The sequence below is a fragment of the Maylandia zebra genome, linkage group LG9 (assembly GCF_041146795.1).
Source record: "Maylandia zebra isolate NMK-2024a linkage group LG9, Mzebra_GT3a, whole genome shotgun sequence".
NCBI lineage: Eukaryota > Metazoa > Chordata > Actinopteri > Cichliformes > Cichlidae > Maylandia > Maylandia zebra.
In genome coordinates this window covers 31,763,790-31,785,115 of record NC_135175.1, presented here as the reverse complement: position 1 = coordinate 31,785,115, position 21,326 = coordinate 31,763,790, and the positions used below count along the sequence as shown (strand labels likewise).

The window sequence follows — 21,326 nt, the reverse complement described above, 5'->3', positions numbered from 1 at the left end:
TAAGTCTGATCTGTTAAACTGTTAAGCTTCTCTGCACCAGGCAACAAGACTGCCTCCCAGCTTTAATAGCAAGCTCGAGTTTAGAAGATATATAGCCAAGAGGTCTGAGCTAAACCTTTGATCCTCTGGAGTGTATCACTTCCTGTATTAGTGTAAAGCAGAGAATCATAGCATGCTGCATGGATGCTACTTGTACTGCAGTAAACAGCCAGCACCAAAACATATTTTGGACAGCTAAAGTCAGCAGTTTATCTTCAGGCTGTTTTTCAGGGTTCAGTCTTCTGCTGGTCAGCTCATTGGATTAAAGTTAATGTAGTAAAAGAGAGAAAACTGTATAATTCTGAATTATACTAATGCATGAAGCATTCACACAGCAACCTGAGGTAACTGATTGTTGCTGAGGTAAAGTTGTTTGTTTTTGTCAGAGAAGTCTGGAATTAACATCTCCAGTAAAATAAAAAAATGCTGTGTGACAGCAAGTAAAGTGGTGAATGTACTCTTAATATAACCAAAATAACTGTTTACTATCTTGATAATCAATCATCCAAGTAAGGAAATCACAAAAAGTTGATACTGTTCATTTGGAGGTAGCGTTTTCAGCAGGAGAAACGTTTTGTCACTCGGCCGAGTGCCTTCTTCAGTCTCGGCTGACTGCAGATTTCCCCAACCTGACCACTGATCAGTGGCCATGAGTAAGATTCACAGAGTTTGCAATAAGCTACCCCTAGGCCAACTCCTCAATCTAGAGATGGTCTTTCTCTTTTCACGTAAATGGCCTCTTTGACTCCCCAATCAAACCAGCGTTCCTCCCTGTCCAGGATGTGTACATCCTAACCCTTTAAAGAGTGGCCACTGGCCTGAAAGTGTAGACTGCTGAGTAGAGTAGAGCATGGCGATATGACCAAAAATATTTATCACAATATACATTTGAAAATTTGCTATAACGATATAACTGACGATATAATTGAGACTAGACAAAATACTTTACAACTCCACAACTTTATTAGTGCAAAATAAACCATCAATGTATTTTCACTTAAACAAGCAGCTGTTTTTTGCATTAAAGTTATATAAAAAGGTAACAGTGCAAATGCAAATTCCTTGCTGACAGTTTAACCTAAAGGCATTTCCAGTGGACATTGCACCACTTGATGGGTTGTCGGAGCATTACGTCTATCGTAGGGAGGAGCCTCGCGGAGTGATACGTACTGTGCTTCAACATAATATTACCGTATTGCGTGTGTATAACCTCTTTTTAAGTTTTGTGGCTATTATATACTAGGACTGTTCGATATAACGATATATATCGGATGACGATATTAAAAACGTCTATAGTTTCATTTTACGCTATCGTTTGTTTCGTGGTGTCGCAAAATAAACTGTTTACGACAATATTTTTTCATCATTTTGATGGTCACTGTAGTGGCTGTATTAATTTCCTAAAGTTCTCTCTTTCTCTTATATTTAATATAACCACACTACGGACGGACAAGCGCCTGTTTTTATGCGTTGTCGTTAGCAACAACGACGGTAACACCATCGCATGTCCGCTGGTTTATGTTCCACATAAACCTTTCACAATAAAGCTCAAGATCCTGTTGAGACTTTTCAAAATAAACCGAATCACTCTCACGAGATTCACAGAATTTACAGAAAATGTTACATTTTTGTGATTTATATCGTTATCGGGATGATAGAATTCTTATATTGGGATATGAGATTTTGGTCATATCGCACAGGCCTATTATATACTGTTATGCTGACAATATGTCGGCCAATGTCCACTGGAAATGCCTTTAGGTTAAACTGTCAGCAAAGAATTTGCATTTGCACTGTTACATCTTTATATAACTTTAATGCAAAAAACAGCTGCTTGTTTAAGTGAAAATACATTGATGGGGTTTTTTTTGCGCTAATAAAGTTGTCTGTTAAGTCTAATATATATATACCTAACTAATATATAAGCTATAGTACTAATATGTAAGCTATAGTACTTTTTCCTTTGGGAAGGTACCATCTGTGCAGTGTGCAATTTTGTTGAAGAAAGATGTTGAATCTATTTAACATTTTAATATATTGAAAAATAATTGATTTCTGTGCATTTTTTTTCACACTGCATCAAATTAAGGTTGATTACGTCGATTAAGCATCATGAGGTGGAGCGTGAGGGGTGGTTCCCTATTTTGGGGCAGGGATAGCTCAGTAGGTAGAGTGGTGGCCCCATGATCGGAAGGTACCCCTGAGCAAGGTACCGTCCCTACACACTGCTCCCCGGGCGCCCAATGGCTGCCCACTGCTTCACTGAGTGAATGGGTTAAATGCAGAGAGGGATTTTCCCCACGGGGACCAATAAAGTACACTTTCTTCTTCTTTCTTCTTTTATTTATTTATTTTTGTTGTTGCTGGGAGTTGGAACCCTATTAGTTAGGTTGCTTAATATTTACGCTAAGTACTCTTTAAAATACCAGAATAGGGAGGATGGTGTAGGTTTGAGTTTATTAGATTGATCAGTATTGCTGAACTATGAAACATTTTTTTTGCATACAGGTATAACAGAATAGCTTTAGTGTAGTTGTTGTTTTAAACTTGAGTATGAACTTATACAAAATGCAGCAAGATATTTAAAAACAGTTTTGTTGATTAAAAAACACTATATCGGATCCATATCGGTATCGGCAGATATCCAAATTTATGATTTATGGACATAAAAAAGTGGTATCGTGCCATCTCTAGTCCATACTGGCAACATTGATTTGTAAAGGATTAACTAACAATCTTGTTCTTTATTTGTAGCACATTTCTACAAGAAAGATAAGTTACCATATTTTTTGGACCCTAAAGTGCACCAGATAATAAGGCGCATGAAACCAAACAGTCAGATAAGTCAAACTTTACTCAACTCATTCCTCCACTTCTGTACCATTGATTCATTAATGTTAAATTCTGTCACAGCAGCATGTCTCTTAACAGGTGCCATTTTGAGGTCCCTATACACACACAATATGGTAATATTATGTTGAAGCGCATATTAATCTGTGAGGCTCCAGTAGGGCTGGGCCATATCATATTGTTCAACAGTAATACCGGTATAATGTGAGGCAATGATAATTAGAGATGGCACGATACCACTTTTTTATGTCCGATACCGATACCGATATCATAAATTTGGATATCTGCCGATACCGATATGAATCCGATATAGTGTTTTTTAATCAACAAAACTGTTTTTTTTAAATATCTTGCTGCATTTTGTACAAGTTCATACTCAAGTTTAAAACAACAACTACACTAAAGCTATTCTGTTATACCTGTATGCAAAAAAAAATATTTCATAGTTCAGCAATACTGATCAATGTAATAAACTTAAACCTACACCATCCTCCCTATTCTGGTATTTTAAAGAGTACTTAGCATAAATATTAAGCAACCTAACTAATAGGGTTCCAACTCCCAGCAACAACAAAAATAAATAAATAAAAAATAGGGAACCACCCCTCACGCTCCACCTCATGATGCTTAATCGACGTAATCAACCTTAATTTGATGCAGTGTGAAAAAAAATGCACAGAAATCAATTATTTTTCAAGAAATATTAAATAGATTCAACATCTTTCTTCAACAAAATTGCAGACTGCACAGATGGTACCTTCCCAAAGGAAAAAGTACTATAGCTTACTAGGGTATATTAGACTTAACAGTTACTATATACAGTAATGGACTTCTATACATTTTACATCAGATTAAAACTTTGGGTGTAAGATTCAGATAAATATTAAATAATTAAAAGCGAGACATTTTAAATGAGAATAAGAAAGAAAAGTATGTCTTTGTGCCCCCTTTTCCCTGTTCATGCCCTATCGGCCCCCCTGGCTAAACTTTGCTAGATCCGCCCCTGCACAGTTACCAGCGTCAGCTACGTAGAAAAAGATCCTCGAGTAGAAAGTAATATTAAATAAATTCTAACAACAGCTGATCAAGCTTAAACGTGCTGCTGTTGTTCAGCCGCTGGTTTCCTCTTTCTGGTGCAAAGTGGGCCAAAAGCAAACAAGAGACACGGACTCGCGACAGAAAAGCCGATCAGCTGATCATTAAGCAGTTTCATGATTGAAGTAGCAGCCGGAGAGCGAGAGGCAGTCGCTCGTTAAGCTTAATGCAGGAATGCTTTACAAACATTCAGAGATGGACTTACACACTTGCTTTACTTCTCTCGGGATAATTTTGTCGGAGATGAAATGCCGGGTTGCTAGCGAAGCTCCAAATGCTATCCAGACCACCGACAGGTCCCGTATGCCACAGCCGCTCTATCACGTGATGCATACTGCTCCGACGTGCTAACATTCTGAGGTGAGTTACGACGTGTTGCAAGTTTTGTGAGGTGCTTTCGTGATATTTAATGGATCGGATTACATTTTTTATTTTTCTCCGATATCCGATCCAGTAATTTAGGTCAGTATCGGACCGATACGTAATATCGGATCGGTCCATCTCTAATGATAATACAATGAAATATCGCGATAGAATATGGGTAAAACGCGCATGCGCAGTGCCTTTGTTTTCATACGCACATGGCGGCGACAGTGAATGAGAAGGGGCGAAAGTGGATCGTTGAATGAAACAGGTGAACCAGAATTGGTTTGTAAAAATGCTGCAGCTTCAATGGTGCGGAACTGGTTTGGCTTTCGTCCGTCAGATACACAACAAAGCACATTTTTTGGTAGAGCATGCAAGCGGGCCGTCGTTATTACCGAACTGATTTTATGAACACGGCGCTGAAAAATCTGTCAAAAATGTTTTAGTACAACTTTGCTAAGCTACGAAGCCGCACCGCTTGGATTGTCGTAGCATTACGGCTGCCGTAGTCGGGAGCCTTGTGCATTGTGTGTGTGTGTGTATAACCTCTTTTTAAGTTTTGTGGATATTATACGTGGTTATGCTGAGGATATGTCGGCCAGTTTCCACTGGAAATGCCTTTTGGTTAAACTGTCAGCAAGGAATTTGCATTTGCACTGTAAAATGTTTATATAGCTTTAATGCACATAAAAAAACAAAACAAACGAAAGGATATTAAGTGCGCCTTATAGTCCGAAGAATACGGTAATGAAAAAGTTCCTGTGCTTAAAGTGCTTCACTGAGCTGAAATTTAAACTTAAAATGTCTCAAGATATATAAAATGAAGTCCAAATTAAAAGTGCCTCAAAGACTTCGAACTGAAGATCTCAGTATCTGAACATCTTACCTTGGGCATCAACATCTGAGAGGTTCCGCTATTGACTATCTCTCATTGGTTTAGACCACGATATGGAGCAGCAGCACGGAGTTGGTGTGGCGGTGCTTCAGCAGCCCTCTAAGCAGCTCTAAGCGGCCCTCTAAACGCGACCAAATTGGCCGAACTCCTAGAGCCTTGTGTTTGTAATTGGTTTCTTTTGTGTCTTGTCCTGATGTGTCTCTTGTGTGTATGTGTGGGTTTGTGTTTTACTAGTACTACTAGGCCTTGGATGGATAGCCTTGACCCTGAAACACTGTATGTGTCTCAAGAACACACTGGTCTGCCCTCACATGTCCTTGCTACCGTGGAAGGCCCCAACCTGGAACTGAGGGGGTAAGTGTGTGTGTGTGTGTGTGTGTGTGTGTGTGTGTGTGTGTGTGTGTGTGTGTGTGGATATGGAGCAAATCTGATCCAATTTGTCTTTTAGACAGTGGAGGAAAATGTGTACTGTCTTACATTGTGTCGAAATGAAGGCACAGAGGTCAAATGCTGCCTTTTGCAGATTCGGTCTGTTTATTTTTTTAAAATTTGTAGTAAATTATTGCCTGGTTTGTTTGTCACTGTATTAATATAGTTGTGCTCAACTAACAGTGTCTTTTTTTTGTTTCTTTGTTGAGGACTTACGTGGGTCAAAGCATGTTTTTATATTAAATTATAACATGTCAGTAAACTGTATGTCCCTTGATATAATTATTTTCCAGTGTAACCCTTGGTGAACTTAATTGTTTGTATGTAGCTGTGAGTTTAGGCTGCACACACAAAGGCGTTATTTGATATTGGTTCATGTATATCTTTACACACAAAAATCACACACAGACCTGTGCAGCATGTAAGACAACAGCGAAAACACGGGCCCCTCAGGCCGGAACCTAATTGTTACTCTTGGTGTAGCTAGTCCAGGGATTAGCTGCTGGCTGGGGAGTACTATTCACTCCCCTTTTCATTCCCTCTGACCACTGGGCCTTATCACCATCAATCTGACACCTTGTTTATCTGACGCTGCAGCCAGATTTGCTGGCCTAGGAGAAATGTTCACAAAGGCCCTGGATCATCAGCACTTTGATTGTGGTCATTCATATGGCTATTACGCACTCTAGTCCCAGTTATCCCAGCATCCCTCTGTTTCCATGAACTACATGCAGTTTTTAGTCTCTGTCCCAGAGCCTGGTAAGCTAACCTGAAGGCCTGCCAGTTTGTCTCTGACGTTTTTGTTCTTCTTTCATCTCAAACATAAGTGTCCCTTTACTTGATTTTTTTTTTTTTGGTTTGTTTTTGTGTTCAAACACACGGGTTTTCATGTGGATTGGTTTATTTTTTTCCCTCTGGTTTTTTGCACACTGCTGCCCTATGACACCAGTCCTCGGGGACTTAACAGCAAGTGTGCAATCTGGAGTTTGCCTCTACCTTCTGATCGCCTTGTGAGTTTACTTCCATTGTGCTGAAGAAGAAGAACGATACAGATTTTATCAGCATGGCTTCTTTTAAGCTGGATTTTCTCCCAGAGATGATGGTGGACCATTGCTCTTTAAATGCTAGTCCTGTGTAAGTAACCCTTCCTAGCCAGGTTCATTATTCCAGGTGCCTCTTGAAGTCAGCTGGAAAGAATTGTAGTGGAGTGTACATTTAGCAATAAATATGTGTACTACAAGATAGTGAAATTCCTCAGAAGTCCCGATTTCAACATCTTTTTTTTTTTTGTTATATATATACAAGACATTCAGTGTTTGTGTCGGCAGTCTATGTATATGCTTTTATTTAAAGCTGTATTTCCTTTTATAGTGAAAGAGTTAAAAAATAAATACTTAAAAAAAACTAATTATGCGCTCCATCAAATATGCATTCTGTTTAACAAAAAATACGAGCTTGTAGGTCTTTCACTACATGGGTTCCTTAAAATTTCAGCAAAAAGTCTTCCCTGGAAAAAAAAGTCCAGATTATTGTCAATAATGGAATTTGTATTTAAGCAGGAGTCCACTATGTGTATGTTACTGGCATAGTGCAGCCTGAACTTTTCTGTACATAACCTGATAAAGATGGTGTGAGATCGCAAAAGCCAGCGCAGCTTAATTAGACATTAAAAATTCCTTAGTGCATTGTAAGGCTAGTACAGGTAATAATCTGTAGTGCTTTGATTATTTTAGTAATTGAGTGTTCTATCGCTTATTCCATTTGAAATCACATAAGAAGTACTTATGCATTAATTAATAAGTAATAATAAATATTCAGGATAGGAAAAAGCCCCACAGGGCAGCGTGTAAAATGGGTGGGCAGCGTGCAAGGTCCCCTGTGATGACCCTGTTTTTCCTGAGACAGGAGGATCTGGCAATGGCCTCCAGGGCTGGCAGAGGGCTGCCTTTTGGGGCATTGTTAATAACCCTCTGTGCAGCCTTCCTGCTCTCAGTATTGGCCCCTGTGTACCAAACTCCCAGGCAGTAAGAGAGCATGCCCTCCACTGAGGAGTGGTAGAAGGCCAGCAGCAGCTTCTGGTCTTCAGACTGAAAAAAGCACTTTCTTTCAAACAATACTCGGTTGAGACGAGGAATATATCCTCCACACCGCTGCCCTGCCACCAGCCTGAGTGGATGATACAAAACAGGACTGATTAATGTTTTCATGTTGTTTACACCAAATTCTGACCCTACCGTTCACAGCAGACATTGACTCAACAGACCATTAGAATTGCTTCAGTTTCCTTGTTCTTGTTTTGTTCTTATCTGATAGGAGTGGCACCTGGCATGGTTTTCCGCTGCTGTAACCCATTTCTTCCAAGATTAGGCGTGTTATGTGTTCACAGATGGACTTCTTAATATCACGGTTGTTTACCTTAGTGGGCTTGTTATTGAATTAATGTTGGCTTCGTATCAGATTGAAGCAGCCTGACTATTCTGCTCCGATCTCAGGCATAAACAAGAAATTTTCACCCACAAAACTGCCGCTCACTGGATATTTAAATTTTTTAGACCATTCTCTATAACTTAGAGAGCTGATTGAGCAAATTAGCAGTATCTGAAATACTTAGAACAGCAGCATCAAAAACCGTCCACATTAAGTCACTTAAATAACTTTTCCTCACCATTCTGTTGCCTGGTTTGAACTTCAGTGCATCATCTCGACTCTGTCTACATGCTGGAATGCATTGAGTTGCTACCATGTGATTGGCTCACTAGTTATTTGCATTAATGTGTCGTTGATCAAGTGTATCTAACAAAGAGGCGAATGCCCTAAGCGCCTTGAGATGACTGCTGTTGTGATTTGGTGCTAGATGAGTAAAATTAAAGTGAAATTAATTCAATTAACATATTTTGTGTCCCTTTCGTGAGTATTCATAGAATTAATCAGTAAAAACCACAATCAGTCATTTATGCTCCTAATCAGAGGTGATTTTAGAGAAATGTGTGAAAATGTGACCATAGCCACTTTCTGTCAGACCCTAATCGATAAATGTTGTACATGTACACTATTGTTTAATGCATACTTTTAAGTTTGTTTCTAGCTCCAATTTAATGGACGGTTGTCTGTCTTTCTAGTGGGAAGAAGATGAATGGGTCCCTGGACCACCCTGACCAACCAGATATTGATGCCATTAAAATGTTTGTTGGACAGATTCCCCGGTCTTGGTCGGAAGAGCAGCTTCGTGAACTGTTTGAACCTTATGGAGCAGTCTACGAGATTAATGTTCTCCGAGACCGCAGCCAGAATCCACCGCAGAGCAAAGGTCGGCGGCATGTAGTTATACTCACATAAGGTCATTAAGAAACAGCAAATATCCAGATGAGAGAGGCATAATGCAACAGCTGTATTCATTCTGAACCTGTAGTAGTCTAATATGTCACCCTTAAATGTAACTTCTTTGTCACAATTACAAACACAATTTGTTCAAACTAAATGGGCTGCAGTAGGGGTGGGCAATATAAACGATATACGATATAAACGATATAAATTTGGCCAACGATAGAGATTTTGACTATATCGCTCTATCGCGATAGCGTATGTTGATGATGTCATCAAGCTGCGCCTGTTTTGGTCGAAAGCATCGCAGCGGCTACAACCATTATCATCTGCAAATTATGGCGACAGTCACAGCAAAGAGATGAAGCACTGTTGAAATATGGGGAAAGCCAAAAACTGCGCTTCCTCCACTTCCGTAACATTGATTCATTAATGTTGAATTCTCTCACAGCTGTTCTGTTCCCATGTTGTTGCAGTATATTAATGACTAACCTCGTATTGTGGATGAATAATCTCAGTTGTTCTCCTGACTGAAGTTTGGCCCGTGTACAGCATCCTGCTATGCGATTGCATTTGTCCCTGACCACCAGAATCCCTCACGTTAACTTTTAATGAGTGGAAAAAAAGTTGGCGTTCATCCTCCAGCTTCACTGTGCTAATGTTATGCTAACATAGCTGTGTCGCTAGCAATCACGTAGCACAACATTATATACCAGCTAGTCCAACTTCAGTAACCCTGCAAACGCCGCTGCTGTTTAGTTTTCTGTCTTCATTTATGTTGGAAGTGATAGCAGAGCTGTACATTTGAATTAGTTTCAAAAATCTCTCAGTCAGAACATGCTATGAAATGTTTAGGTGGAAACTAGCGAGCTAACTTCCTGCTAACTTCTAACTCCGTTAAATTTAATGAATTCTGTTTTCATGGATGCCTGGATGTTAAACTTAATTGTTACACCTGGTAAAGCAGCAACGCTGATGATTTAATTAAAGATGAAAGAATTTAGACCGTTTTTAACTCTTAGTGTTGGTTTGACTTTGGGAAGTGGACGGAGTTTTGGACCCAGATTACTCCGCGAAGCTCCTCCCTACGGCAGCCGTAATGCTCTGACGATCCATCAAGCAGTGCCGCTTACCAAAGTTGTACTAAAACATTTTTAACAGATTTCTGCAGCCAAAATCTGTTCATACATAAGGCCCACTCTCGATTTTTGAGAATATTAAAGGATTTTAAGTCCTTATAGTGTGGAAAATACGTTATACAGAAGAAAAGAATATATCGCGATATATATTGTTACCGCACATGCTTCAAATTAGATCGCGATATGAATTTTAGGCCATATCGCCCAGCCCTAGGCTGCAGTCTTCAGGTCAGATGACACCTGCCGAACAGGTGCTGGCATTACATTCATAAGGAGAAAATTTCTACATCAACAGCCTGCAAGTATGAGTTTTGGGGGGTTGGAATTAGAGATGGCACAATACCACTTTTTTATGTCCGATACCGATACCGATATCATAAATTTGGATATCTGCCGATACCGATATGAATCCGATATAGTGTTTTTTAATCAACAAAACTGTTTTTTTTAAATATCTTGCTGCATTTTGTACAAGTTCATACTCAAGTTTAAAACAACAACTACACTAAAGCTATTCTGTTATACCTGTATGCAAAAAAAAATATTTCATAGTTCAGCAATACTGATCAATGTAATAAACTTAAACCTACACCATCCTCCCTATTCTGGTATTTTAAAGAGTACTTAGCATAAATATTAAGCAACCTAACTAATAGGGTTCCAACTCCCAGCAACAACAAAAATAAATAAATAAAAAATAGGGAACCACCCCTCACGCTCCACCTCATGATGCTTAATCGACGTAATCAACCTTAATTTGATGCAGTGTGAAAAAAAATGCACAGAAATCAATTATTTTTCAAGAAATATTAAATAGATTCAACATCTTTCTTCAACAAAATTGCAGACTGCACAGATGGTACCTTCCCAAAGGAAAAAGTACTATAGCTTACTAGGGTATATATATTAGACTTAACAGTTACTATATACAGTAATTGACTTCTATTCATTTTACATCAAATTAAAACTTTGGGTGTCAGATAATTATTTATTAAAAGCTCGACATTTTAAATGAGAATAAGAAAGAAAAGTATGTCTTTGTGCCCCCTTTTCCCTGTTAATGCCCTATCAGCCCCCCTGGCTAAACTTTGCTAGCTCCGCCCCTGCACAGTTACCAGCGTCAGCTACGTAGAAAAAGATCCTCGAGTAGAAAGTAATATTAAATAAATTCTAACAGCAGCTTATCAAGCTTAAACGTGCTGCTGTTGTTCAGCCGCTGGTTTCCTCTTTCTGGTGCAAAGTGGGCCAAAAGCAAACTAGAGACACGGACTCGCGACAGAAAAGCCGATCAGCTGATCGTTAAGCAGTTTCATGATTGAAGTAGCAGCCAGAAGAGGCAGTCGCTTGTTAAGCTTAACGGAGGAATGCTTTACATTCAGAGATGGACTTACACACTTGCTTTACTTCTCTCGGGATAACTTTGTCGGAGATGAAATGCCGGGTTGCTAGCGAAGCTCCAAATGCTATCCAGACCACCAACAGGTCCCGCATGCCACAGCCGCTCTATCACGTGATGCATACTGCTCCGACGTGCTAACGTTCTGAGGTGAGTTACGGCGTGTTGCAAGTTTTGTGAGGTGCTTTCGTGATATTTAATGGATCGGATTACATTTTTTATTTTTCTCCGATATCCGATCCAGTAATTTAGGTCAGTATCGGACCGATACCGATACGTAATATCGGATCGGTATCGGACCGATACCGATACGTAATATCGGATCGGTATCGGACCGATACCGATACGTAATATCGGATCGGTCCATCTCTAGTTGGAATTATGGGGGACTCCAATTCAGTGACCCTTGGTCACTAGTGGAAACAGAAAATTTGCAATTTTTCTGAAATTATCTTAACCATTGCAGAGCTGTCCCAGATATACTAACCCATGCCTCTCTATCAAAATGTGATGGTTGATTGTTGTGTCAATGTCAGTCACAGTATTTAAAAGCTCATCTAAAGAGGTTGGTATAAATGAAGATAAAATGTTACTGTAGGGGTAGGGTAGGTGACACTGATAAAAGCATCAGGGGCTAATGTTTTGTATTTTATGGGTTTAATTTTATCCTTAAAATAGGTTTAAAATTCATAAAGTTAAAGTTAACTTCCCACTTTGAATCTGATTAAAATTTGTGTTATTTAAGAGACGGTCCGCTGTGTTAAAGAACTCTCTGGCTGTGCTTATTAGCAGTAATTAATGTTGAGAAATAGTTGGTCCATAAATATTTGGACAGAGGCAACTTTTTTTTTTTTAAACTGTTGTTCTGCTCAGATGCAGTTGAAGTTCAAATTTCAGCCTGAATTTAGTGAGTTGAACAAAAAGATTGTATAAAAATGTGAGAAAATAAAACACATTTTAACACAATCTTTTCATTTCACGGGCTTAAAACTAATTGAATGAATTAAATAACTGAAAATAAAATGTTAATTTCTAATACTTGGTTGAAAGCCCTTTGCTGGGAATGACAGCCTGAAGTTTTGAACTCATGGACATCACCAGATGCTGGGTTTCTTCCTCTTTAATGCTCTACCAGGCCTTTATTGCAGCAGCTTTCATTTGCTGTTTGTTTGTGAGACTCTTTGTCTGAAGTTTAGTGTTTAACTAGTGAAATGCATAATTATTTGGGTTAAGATCAGGTGACTGACTTGGACTATTTCACTTCTTTACCTTAATAAACTTCTGGCCAATCAGTTTGACTTCAGCAAACTTTAGTTTGCATTTAGCTGGATTCGAACAGACGGTCTGTCTCTGAACACCTCCGAATTAATTCAGCTGCTTCTGCCATAGTCACATCATCATTAAAAACTAGTGTCCAAGTGCCACTGCAGCCATGCACGCCCAAGCCATCACACTGTCTCTGCCGTGTTTTACAGATGATGTGGTATACTTTGGATCATGAACTGCATCTTCTTCATACTTTTTTTCTTGTCATCATTCTCATAGAAGTTGATCTTGGTCTCATCTGTCCAAGGAATGTTTTTCAGAGATGTGCTGGCTTTTTAGTTGTTTTTTAGCAGTCCAATCTAGCCTTTCAATTTTTGAAGCTTATGAGTGGCTTGCACCTTGCAGTGAACCCTCTGTATTTACTTTCATGCAGTCTCTTTATGGTAGATTTGGATAGCGATACACCTTCCTCCTGGAGAGTGTTGTTCATTTGGTTCGTGTTGTGAAGGGGTTTCTCTTCACCATAGATTTTAAGGGACTTAGAAACAAAAGTGTCTGGACTTTTCTGGAGTTTGTTGAAGACATTTTCACTTCTCATCCCAGAGCAACAGCGTTTGGGAAGGATCTCAACCCTGGATTATAGATACCAGACAGTTGGTGTCGTAAGCCACCCCCTCTGTTCTAAAATGGTCGTTCATAGTGGACATAGATGGCTTCTTTCTCAGATGAGAGGTGAAATGTCTTCAAGAAACTTAAAGAAGTCCAGATGCTTTTCTTTCCAAGCTCCTTAGACTACCGTGACCTGGATGACTGAGAACCTTCACAGACATTTCATTGGGTTTTTTTCTCTTCACTAAAATGCTGTTAGTGTACTACCATGGCCTCATTTGTCTGTTCACCTGGAAAACAGAAAGAAGAAACATGATCTAATTAAATACATAAATGGCCAGAAATAAACATATCAGTTTCAAAATATAGAGTTAATACTGAAGTCAGGTGTTTTTAAAACAACAACAACAAAACCCTCCCCAAACATCTAAAGTATGTCCATGGTTATGTGTAGGTCCAACAACATGCTGTTTAAAACCAAAAGACTTCATTATTCTGGGGATAATGGATTAAGATAAGGGAAACAAGTAAGATCATTAACATAAATGATAAAATCCCCAGCAAAAATAATATGATTACATAAAAATACTATTGACGATTTAGAAAACAAAATTTTGGAGGTGTTTTATGCTTTAAAAAGCAGCACCTGAAAGCTACAGACTTTATCAACCTTAATAGGTGAGCATTTAAACTGTTAAACATTACAGGCAAACCTCCACCCTGCCCACTTTCTCTGGAAGGAATTAAACAATCATAAGTGGGAGGGCATAATTCACCAAATAGACCGTACTCTCCAGATTTCATCCACATTTCTGTTAAGAACAAAATCAAGCCAATAGAGATGGAGGAAAACCAGGTGTGGAGGTTGAGCACCTTGCTTTATTGCCCCATTCCACGGCCACAGGTGTGAGTGGGGTCAGAGATAAAAACGCTATTGCAGAGGTTTTTTTACTGTGTCAAAAAGATGCAGAAGCGTGCATTTCAGTATCGTGGACTGCTGTTTTGGAATATCATTTGTGCCTGTGTCTGCCAAGAAAATTCTCTAAAATGTCCAAGACTATGGCGCCTTGGATAGATAGGGTTTAGAGAGACTTTTCGGAGATGCTAGATGATGTGTGTAGACCTATCTGAGGGAGAACCTGTGGCCGGAGATTAATGAGATGGGGCTGCTCTACTCACCTTTAGATGATCTGCAGACCAGGCAGAACAATCCTGAGTGCACTATTTCACAACTGGGTGATGGTTACGAGTGAGAGCATAGGAGGAGGTCCGTTGCAAGTGGAGGGAATTCTTGCTTGTCCAGGATGTTGTACCTGTTGAAGATGGAGGCTAGCTGGATTATTTATTCATTTATTTATTTATTTTCCTCGGCAGCTGCTCTTTTAGACTCTGGACCCAATGTAACTGCCATGGAGTCAAGCTGACCAGTTTCTTCAAGTTCCTAGAGATCCACGGCCGGGTGATAGGAAACTGGGATAGACTTCAATACTTTTTCTGCTGGGGCAATGGCAGTTGCACCCACTCTAACTAAGAAATCGATTAGGTTAATCCAGCCCTTTAAAACTAATGGACACGTGAGCTGTTTTCCAAGGCTGTCTGTCTTGACTACACTTTCCAATAAAGGTGAAAAAGAGAAATATTTGCAATGGTTGGAGCTGAAACGTTGTAGACATGTAGTGTGAGTTGTGGAGGAGTGGAATTTATGGAGAATTTCATGTCAGCTATCCAAGATAGAATTTTTGTTTTTGTAAAGTTTTGTTTATTAAAATAACCTTGTTGAATTTAATTTCTCTGGAATCTTGCAGCATTTTGTGATGAAAGCTGGCACACGTGTAGAGAAGGTAACCCAGAGGAGTAGTCCACTGACAATTTCATGTTTACAGTAGAGATGGCACGTTACAATATCATAAATTTGGATATCTGCCGATACCGATATGAATCCGATATAGTGTATTTTTAATCAATAAAACTGTTTTTAATATGTTGCTGCATTTTGTATAAGTTTACACTCAAGTTTAAATAAACAACAACACTAAAGCTATTCTGTTATACCTGTATGCAAAAAATACACTGCACCCAAAATATTTCATAGTTCAGCAACACTGATCTAATAAACTTAAACCTGCACCATCCTCCCTATTCTGGTATTTTAAAGAGTACTTAGCAGAAATATCAAACAACCTAACTAATAGGGCTGCCAACTCCCAGCAAAAAAAAAAAAGGGAACCACCCTCCGCCTCGTGATGACGTAATCAACTTTAATTTAATGTACGTGTGTAAAAAAATAAATAAATTAAATACTTTTTTTTAAAAAATGCACAGAAATCAATAATTTTTCTACAATAATTAAATAGATTCAACATCTTTCTTCAACAGAACTGCAGACTGCACAGATGGTACCTTCCCAAAGGAAAAAGTACTATAGCTTACTAGGGTATATTAGACTTAACAGTTACTATATACAGTAATGGACTTCTATTCATTTTACATAAGATTAAAACTTTGGGTGTAAGATTCAGATAATTATTTATTAAAAGCTCAACATTTTAAATGAGAATAAGAAAGAAAAGTATGTCTTTGTGCCCCCTTTTCCCTGTTAATGCCCTATCGGCCCCCCTGGCTAAACTTTGCTAGCTCCGCCCCTGCACAGTTACCAGCGTCAGCTGTAGAAAAAGATCCTCGAATACATTCTAACAACAGCTGATCAAGCTTAAACGTGCTGCTGTTGTTCAGCTGCTGGTTTCCTCTTTCTGGTGCAAAGTGGGCCAAAAACAAACAAGAGAAAAGCCGATCAGCTGATCATTGATCAGTTTCATGATTGAAGTAGCAGCAGGAGAGAGAGATATCGGTTGTTAAGCTTAATGCAGGAATGCTTTACAAACACTCAGGGATGAACTTACACACTTGCTTTACTTCTCTGTGGGATCACTTTCTCGGAGATGAAATGCCGGGTTGGTAGTGAGGCTTCAACCAGACCGCCGAGAGGTCTCGCGCAGCCGCTCTATCACGTGACGCACACTGCTCCGACGTGGTAAGGGTATGAACGAAGTTAAGTCATGTTGTGACAAGTTTTGTGAGGTGCTTTTGTGATATTTAATGGATCGGATTAAATTTTGAATTTCTCTCCGATATCCGATCCAGTAATTTAGGTCAGTAGTGGACCGATACGTAATATCGGATCAGTCCATCCCTAGTTTACAGTCACAGATGAATTTTAATAAAATTTGTATGTGATGTTATAATTTTCTAACATTTCTAACAGGACGTTATCACATTCCTTTGAAGTTTTTAAATTTGAGCACACGTGAAACCTGAAAGCAGTTTGAGATGAAACTTGGCCCAGAGGAGAGAAAAAATCTGAAAGTTTCACATCAACTGTTAAGGGTGACTTTTAATGAATTTTTGAATATGATGCAATCAGGCTCTTTCAGTGCAATGTTTGTTTTTATGTCTGCGCAAGCTTACATTTGCGATCAGCAATGAAGGAGAATCGGTGCAGTTGTAAAAGTGCAAGAAAATTTATATGGTGGACAGGAGGCGGCTGGCCTCACTGCGGCTCACAAATGATAGCTAACTTGACTGTGTCACAAATGCAGCCCAATACTGCAAATTTCGCATTGCTATAGGAAATAAAAATCACCAGTTTTCCACAGGCGAATATCAGTGTGCATACAGGGAGTGCAGAATTATTAGGCAAGTTGTATCTTTGAGGAATAATGTTATTATTGAACAACAACCATGTTCTCAATGAACCCAAAAAACTCATTAATATCAAAGCTGAATGTTTTTGGAAGTAGTTTTTAGTTTGTTTTTAGTTTTAGCTATTTTAGGGGGATATCTGTGTGTGCAGGTGACTATTACTGTGCATAATTATTAGGCAACTTAACAAAAAACAAATATATACCCATTTCAATTATTTATTTTACCAGTGAAACCAATATAACATCTCCACATTCACAAATATACATTTCTGACATTCAAAAACAAAACAAAAACAAATCAGCGACCAATATAGCCACCTTTCTTTGCAAGGACACTCAAAAGCCTGCCATCCATGGATTCTGTCAGTGTTTTGATCTGTTCACCATCAACATTGCGTGCAGCAGCAACCACAGCCTCCCAGACACTGTTCAGAGAGGTGTACTGTTTTCCCTCCTTGTAAATCTCACATTTGATGATGGACCACAGGTTCTCAATGGGGTCCAGATCAGGTGAACAAGGAGGCCATGTCATTAGTTTTTCTTCTTTTATACCCTTTCTTGCAGCCACGCTGTGGAGTACTTGGACGCGTGTGATGGAGCATTGTCCTGCATGAAAATCATGTTTTTCTTGAAGGATGCAGACTTCTTCCTGTACCACTGCTTGAAGAAGGTGTCTTCCAGAAACTGGCAGTAGGACTGGGAGTTGAGCTTGACTCCATCCTCAACCCGAAAAGGCCCCACAAGCTCATCTTTGATGATACCAGCCCAAACCAGTACTCCACCTCCACCTTGCTGGCGTCTGAGTGGGACTGGAGCTCTCTGCCCTTTACCAATCCAGCCACGGGCCCATCCATCTGGCCCATCAAGACTCCCTCTCATTTCATCAGTCCATAAAACCTTAGAAAAACCAGTCTTGAGATATTTCTTGGCCCAGTGTTGACGTTTCAGCTTGTGTGTCTTGTTCAGTGGTGGTCGTCTTTCAGCCTTTCTTACCTTGGCCATGTCTCTGAGTATTGCACACCTTGTGCTTTTGGGCACTCCAGTGATGTTGCAGCTCTGAAATATGGCCAAACTGGTGGCAAGTGGCATCTTGGCAGCTGCACGCTTGACTTTTCTCAGTTCATGGGCAGTTATTTTGCGCCTTGGTTTTTCCACACGCTTCTTGCGACCCTGTTGACTATTTTGAATGAAGCGCTTGATTGTTCGATGATCACGCTTCAGAAGCTTTGCAATTTTGAGACTGCTGCATCCCTCTGCAAGATATCTCACTATTTTTGACTTTTCTGAGCCCGTCAAGTCCTTCTTTTGACCCATTTTGCCAAAGGAAAGGACATTGCCTAATAATTATGCACACCTGATATAGGGTGTTGATGTCATTAGACCACACCCCTTCTCATTACAGAGATGCACATCACCTAATATGCTTAATTGGTAGTAGGCTTTCGAGCTTATACAGCTTGGAGTAAGACAACATGCATGAAGAGGATGATGTGGACAAAATACTCATTTGCCTAATAATTCTGCACTCCCTGTATGAGGAGAATCGTGCAGACATCTAATTTCTCGCTGAGGAGTTTCAACAGCGTGTCCTGGATTTTGCTGGTTTTTCCTCTCCTTTCTCCGTGAACCCCGGTGACGCTCCAGACCACCTGCAGGTGGAGCTCATCAAGCTACAGTGTGACGCTCAGTGTCACATTTGGCACCAACAGCTCCTGCTTTTCAACTTTTACCACCAGCTTTATGAAAGCAGGTTCCAAGAGATTTGAACATTTCTAAGAAATTGATAAGCTTGTTTGGCAAGACATTCTTGGTTATGAACTTTAGCAAGAAGTCACCAGCATGACATCTTGTGCATCAAAATCACTGTCTCTGAGCCAGACCTGGCCTTTTTAATGCAATCGAGATCTCAGTGTCACCCTTCACATTAGTGCAGGCAAGTTATTTGTTAAGTCTTTTGAGGAGAATGAATTCTACAATCTCAGTGAATGGATTTTTATTGGAGGATATGTTTAACCTTCTCAAAAGTTTTCAATAGTGATTTTGGTAAAACAGTTAAGATTTATTTGCGTTCTGTGTGAAGAAATGAAAAGTATGCCATTTGCAATAAAAATGTCATTAAATAATTCATTTGCATTTAATGTTAATGGTTTGTAGAATGTCAGGCTGAATGGTCAGCCCCCACCTCTCCTCCCCACATCGGGCCCTCTTTGCAAAAGGTTTGGACACCCTGGTATACTGTTTGGTTCTGAGATGTTTTCCAATTTCTTCTATTACTATACTGTTTCTAAGAAGCTCCCGTGAAAGTTTTTCAATAACCAGACTATGCCATTATAGTGATGGGGACTACAACACACATTTGTAATCTGTCCTTAATTGGAACAAGTCCGAGTGGCTTTTGGAGAACTACTAACATATAGAAGTTCCTGTACTTTATGAAACATATAATGTGTTTGGTCACTGTGTGATTGTCTGTCCCTGTGTGTTAGCCCTGCGACAGACTGGCGACCTGTCCAGGGTGTACCCCGCCTCTCGCCCTATGACAGCTGGGATAGGCTCCAGCGCCCCCCGCGACCCTGAAAAGGACAAGCGGAAGCGAATGGATGGATGGATGGATGGTCACTGTGTGTTAGACAAAAAGATGGAAAGTACAGCTACTGCTGTGGTATTATCCCACATGTTTGTCTATAAATCAGTCCTCAACAATTCTTAAAAAGAAACCACTGTTTTCTTGAAACTTTTTAATTTTGTAAACGGAATAGATATCATTTCATCAACAGCATATACGTGTTATTGTGGATCTGATTTGAATGAATAATAATAATCGTTGATGAATTAAACACAACCCATGTTGTTTTAAAATTATGTGCGGCTCTAAACGGCTCATGGGCAGCACAGTGGTGGAGTGGTTCGCACTGTCGCCTTGCAGCATTCAGATTCCTGGTTGGAAACCCAACAGGGGCCTTTCTTTGTGGAGTTTAAAAGTTCTGTCCATGCTGGGTGGGTGGTGGTGGTGCTCTGGCTTCCATCTCTGATTAGATTAAGTGCTTAACATGTATAGAATAAAGTGCTCCATGAACATGTAGGTTAAATTATGTTACATGTATTCTTCACTGACCACATTAATGAGTTAAGAATTGTTATTTGCAAAATGCATGCGTGCATAATAGGGTTATCTTTATTGAGCTGAATTTTATCAACACCTTGCCTATGAATGTTTATGAAGTGTTAACAGTAGTTATTTCCCTTGTACTTTGTGAGGTACAGGAGTTTAAGAAAGTTTACATCACTGTCATTTGTTATTTTTAATGCATATTGTAATACAAGGCATTATTTTATCCTTTGCTTCTTCTGTTATGTGACATTCTGTGCATTTTCTAGAGGTGGCAAAATAACCCCTCAAAACACTATTATTATTCTGACATTTGCTAAACCTAGAGTAATATTAGTTCATTTTTATGTTTTAAAAAAGACTGAATTAATTGAACCAGTTATACTACTAATCTTCTGAAATTGAATATATTGATTTTATTTTTGGTTTGCTTTGTTAATGTCCTTTGTTTTTAATTAGCAAAAAAGGAAAAACATGATCTTTGTATGATGTGAATCACCTGAGTAAGATTTTTCTTTTTCAATCTCTGGCAGGTTGCTGTTTTGTAACTTACTATAGCCGCAAATCAGCCTTAGAAGCGCAGAATGCTCTGCACAACATGAAGATTCTGCCAGGGGTAGGTGATAGTCCTTGATTTGCCCTTTCATCACATGTGCAGTTCACATTGAAACCTTGAACTTGAATTTTTGGTTATCCATCAGAAAAGTGGATAGAGATTAAGCATATTTTGTCTGTCTGAAAGGAAATTAAATCACTCATTTTGAGACATCAAAGGCTATTGATTTCTGTGACGTCTCTATTTTTTTCAGCAGTTGTCCACAGAGGTGCACTAAGCATTTACCCTCCAGATTCTTTGCATAGCAGTTGGTGTGATGTTCCCAATAATACTGGAAAAATAGAAAAGTAAAACTGCAGATTAGAGGAATTAAACGGCAAATTGACTAAGGAAGATAAAAAAAATATCAGTTCAAGAAAAAAACCTGTCTCCCCCTGTTTATCAGGATTGGTTCAGTTTAAATCGCAATCCTTATAATCATACTTTTTTCAATGAACTATGAAACTATTAAACCTACAAATTCACTAACAAGTGGCTAAGAAAGAATAAAAGGAG

General features: G+C 39.2%; 1 protein-coding gene across 3 annotated transcripts in view; it reads left to right on the top strand.

The window, feature by feature from the left end:
• The first annotated feature begins 6,386 nt into the window (after positions 1-6,386).
• Positions 6,387-21,326, top strand: part of celf1 (cugbp, Elav-like family member 1) — a 42,977-nt gene continuing 28,037 nt past the window's right edge. For all 3 annotated transcript variants that reach the window (XM_076888347.1, XM_004574062.4, XM_004574061.4), the window contains exons 1-3: positions 6,387-6,808; positions 8,794-8,981; positions 20,749-20,831. In XM_076888347.1, coding sequence (XP_076744462.1) covers positions 6,738-6,808; positions 8,794-8,981; positions 20,749-20,831 — 342 coding nt within the window. In that variant the 5' untranslated portion in view covers positions 6,387-6,737. The remainder of the gene's footprint in view (positions 6,809-8,793; positions 8,982-20,748; positions 20,832-21,326) is intronic.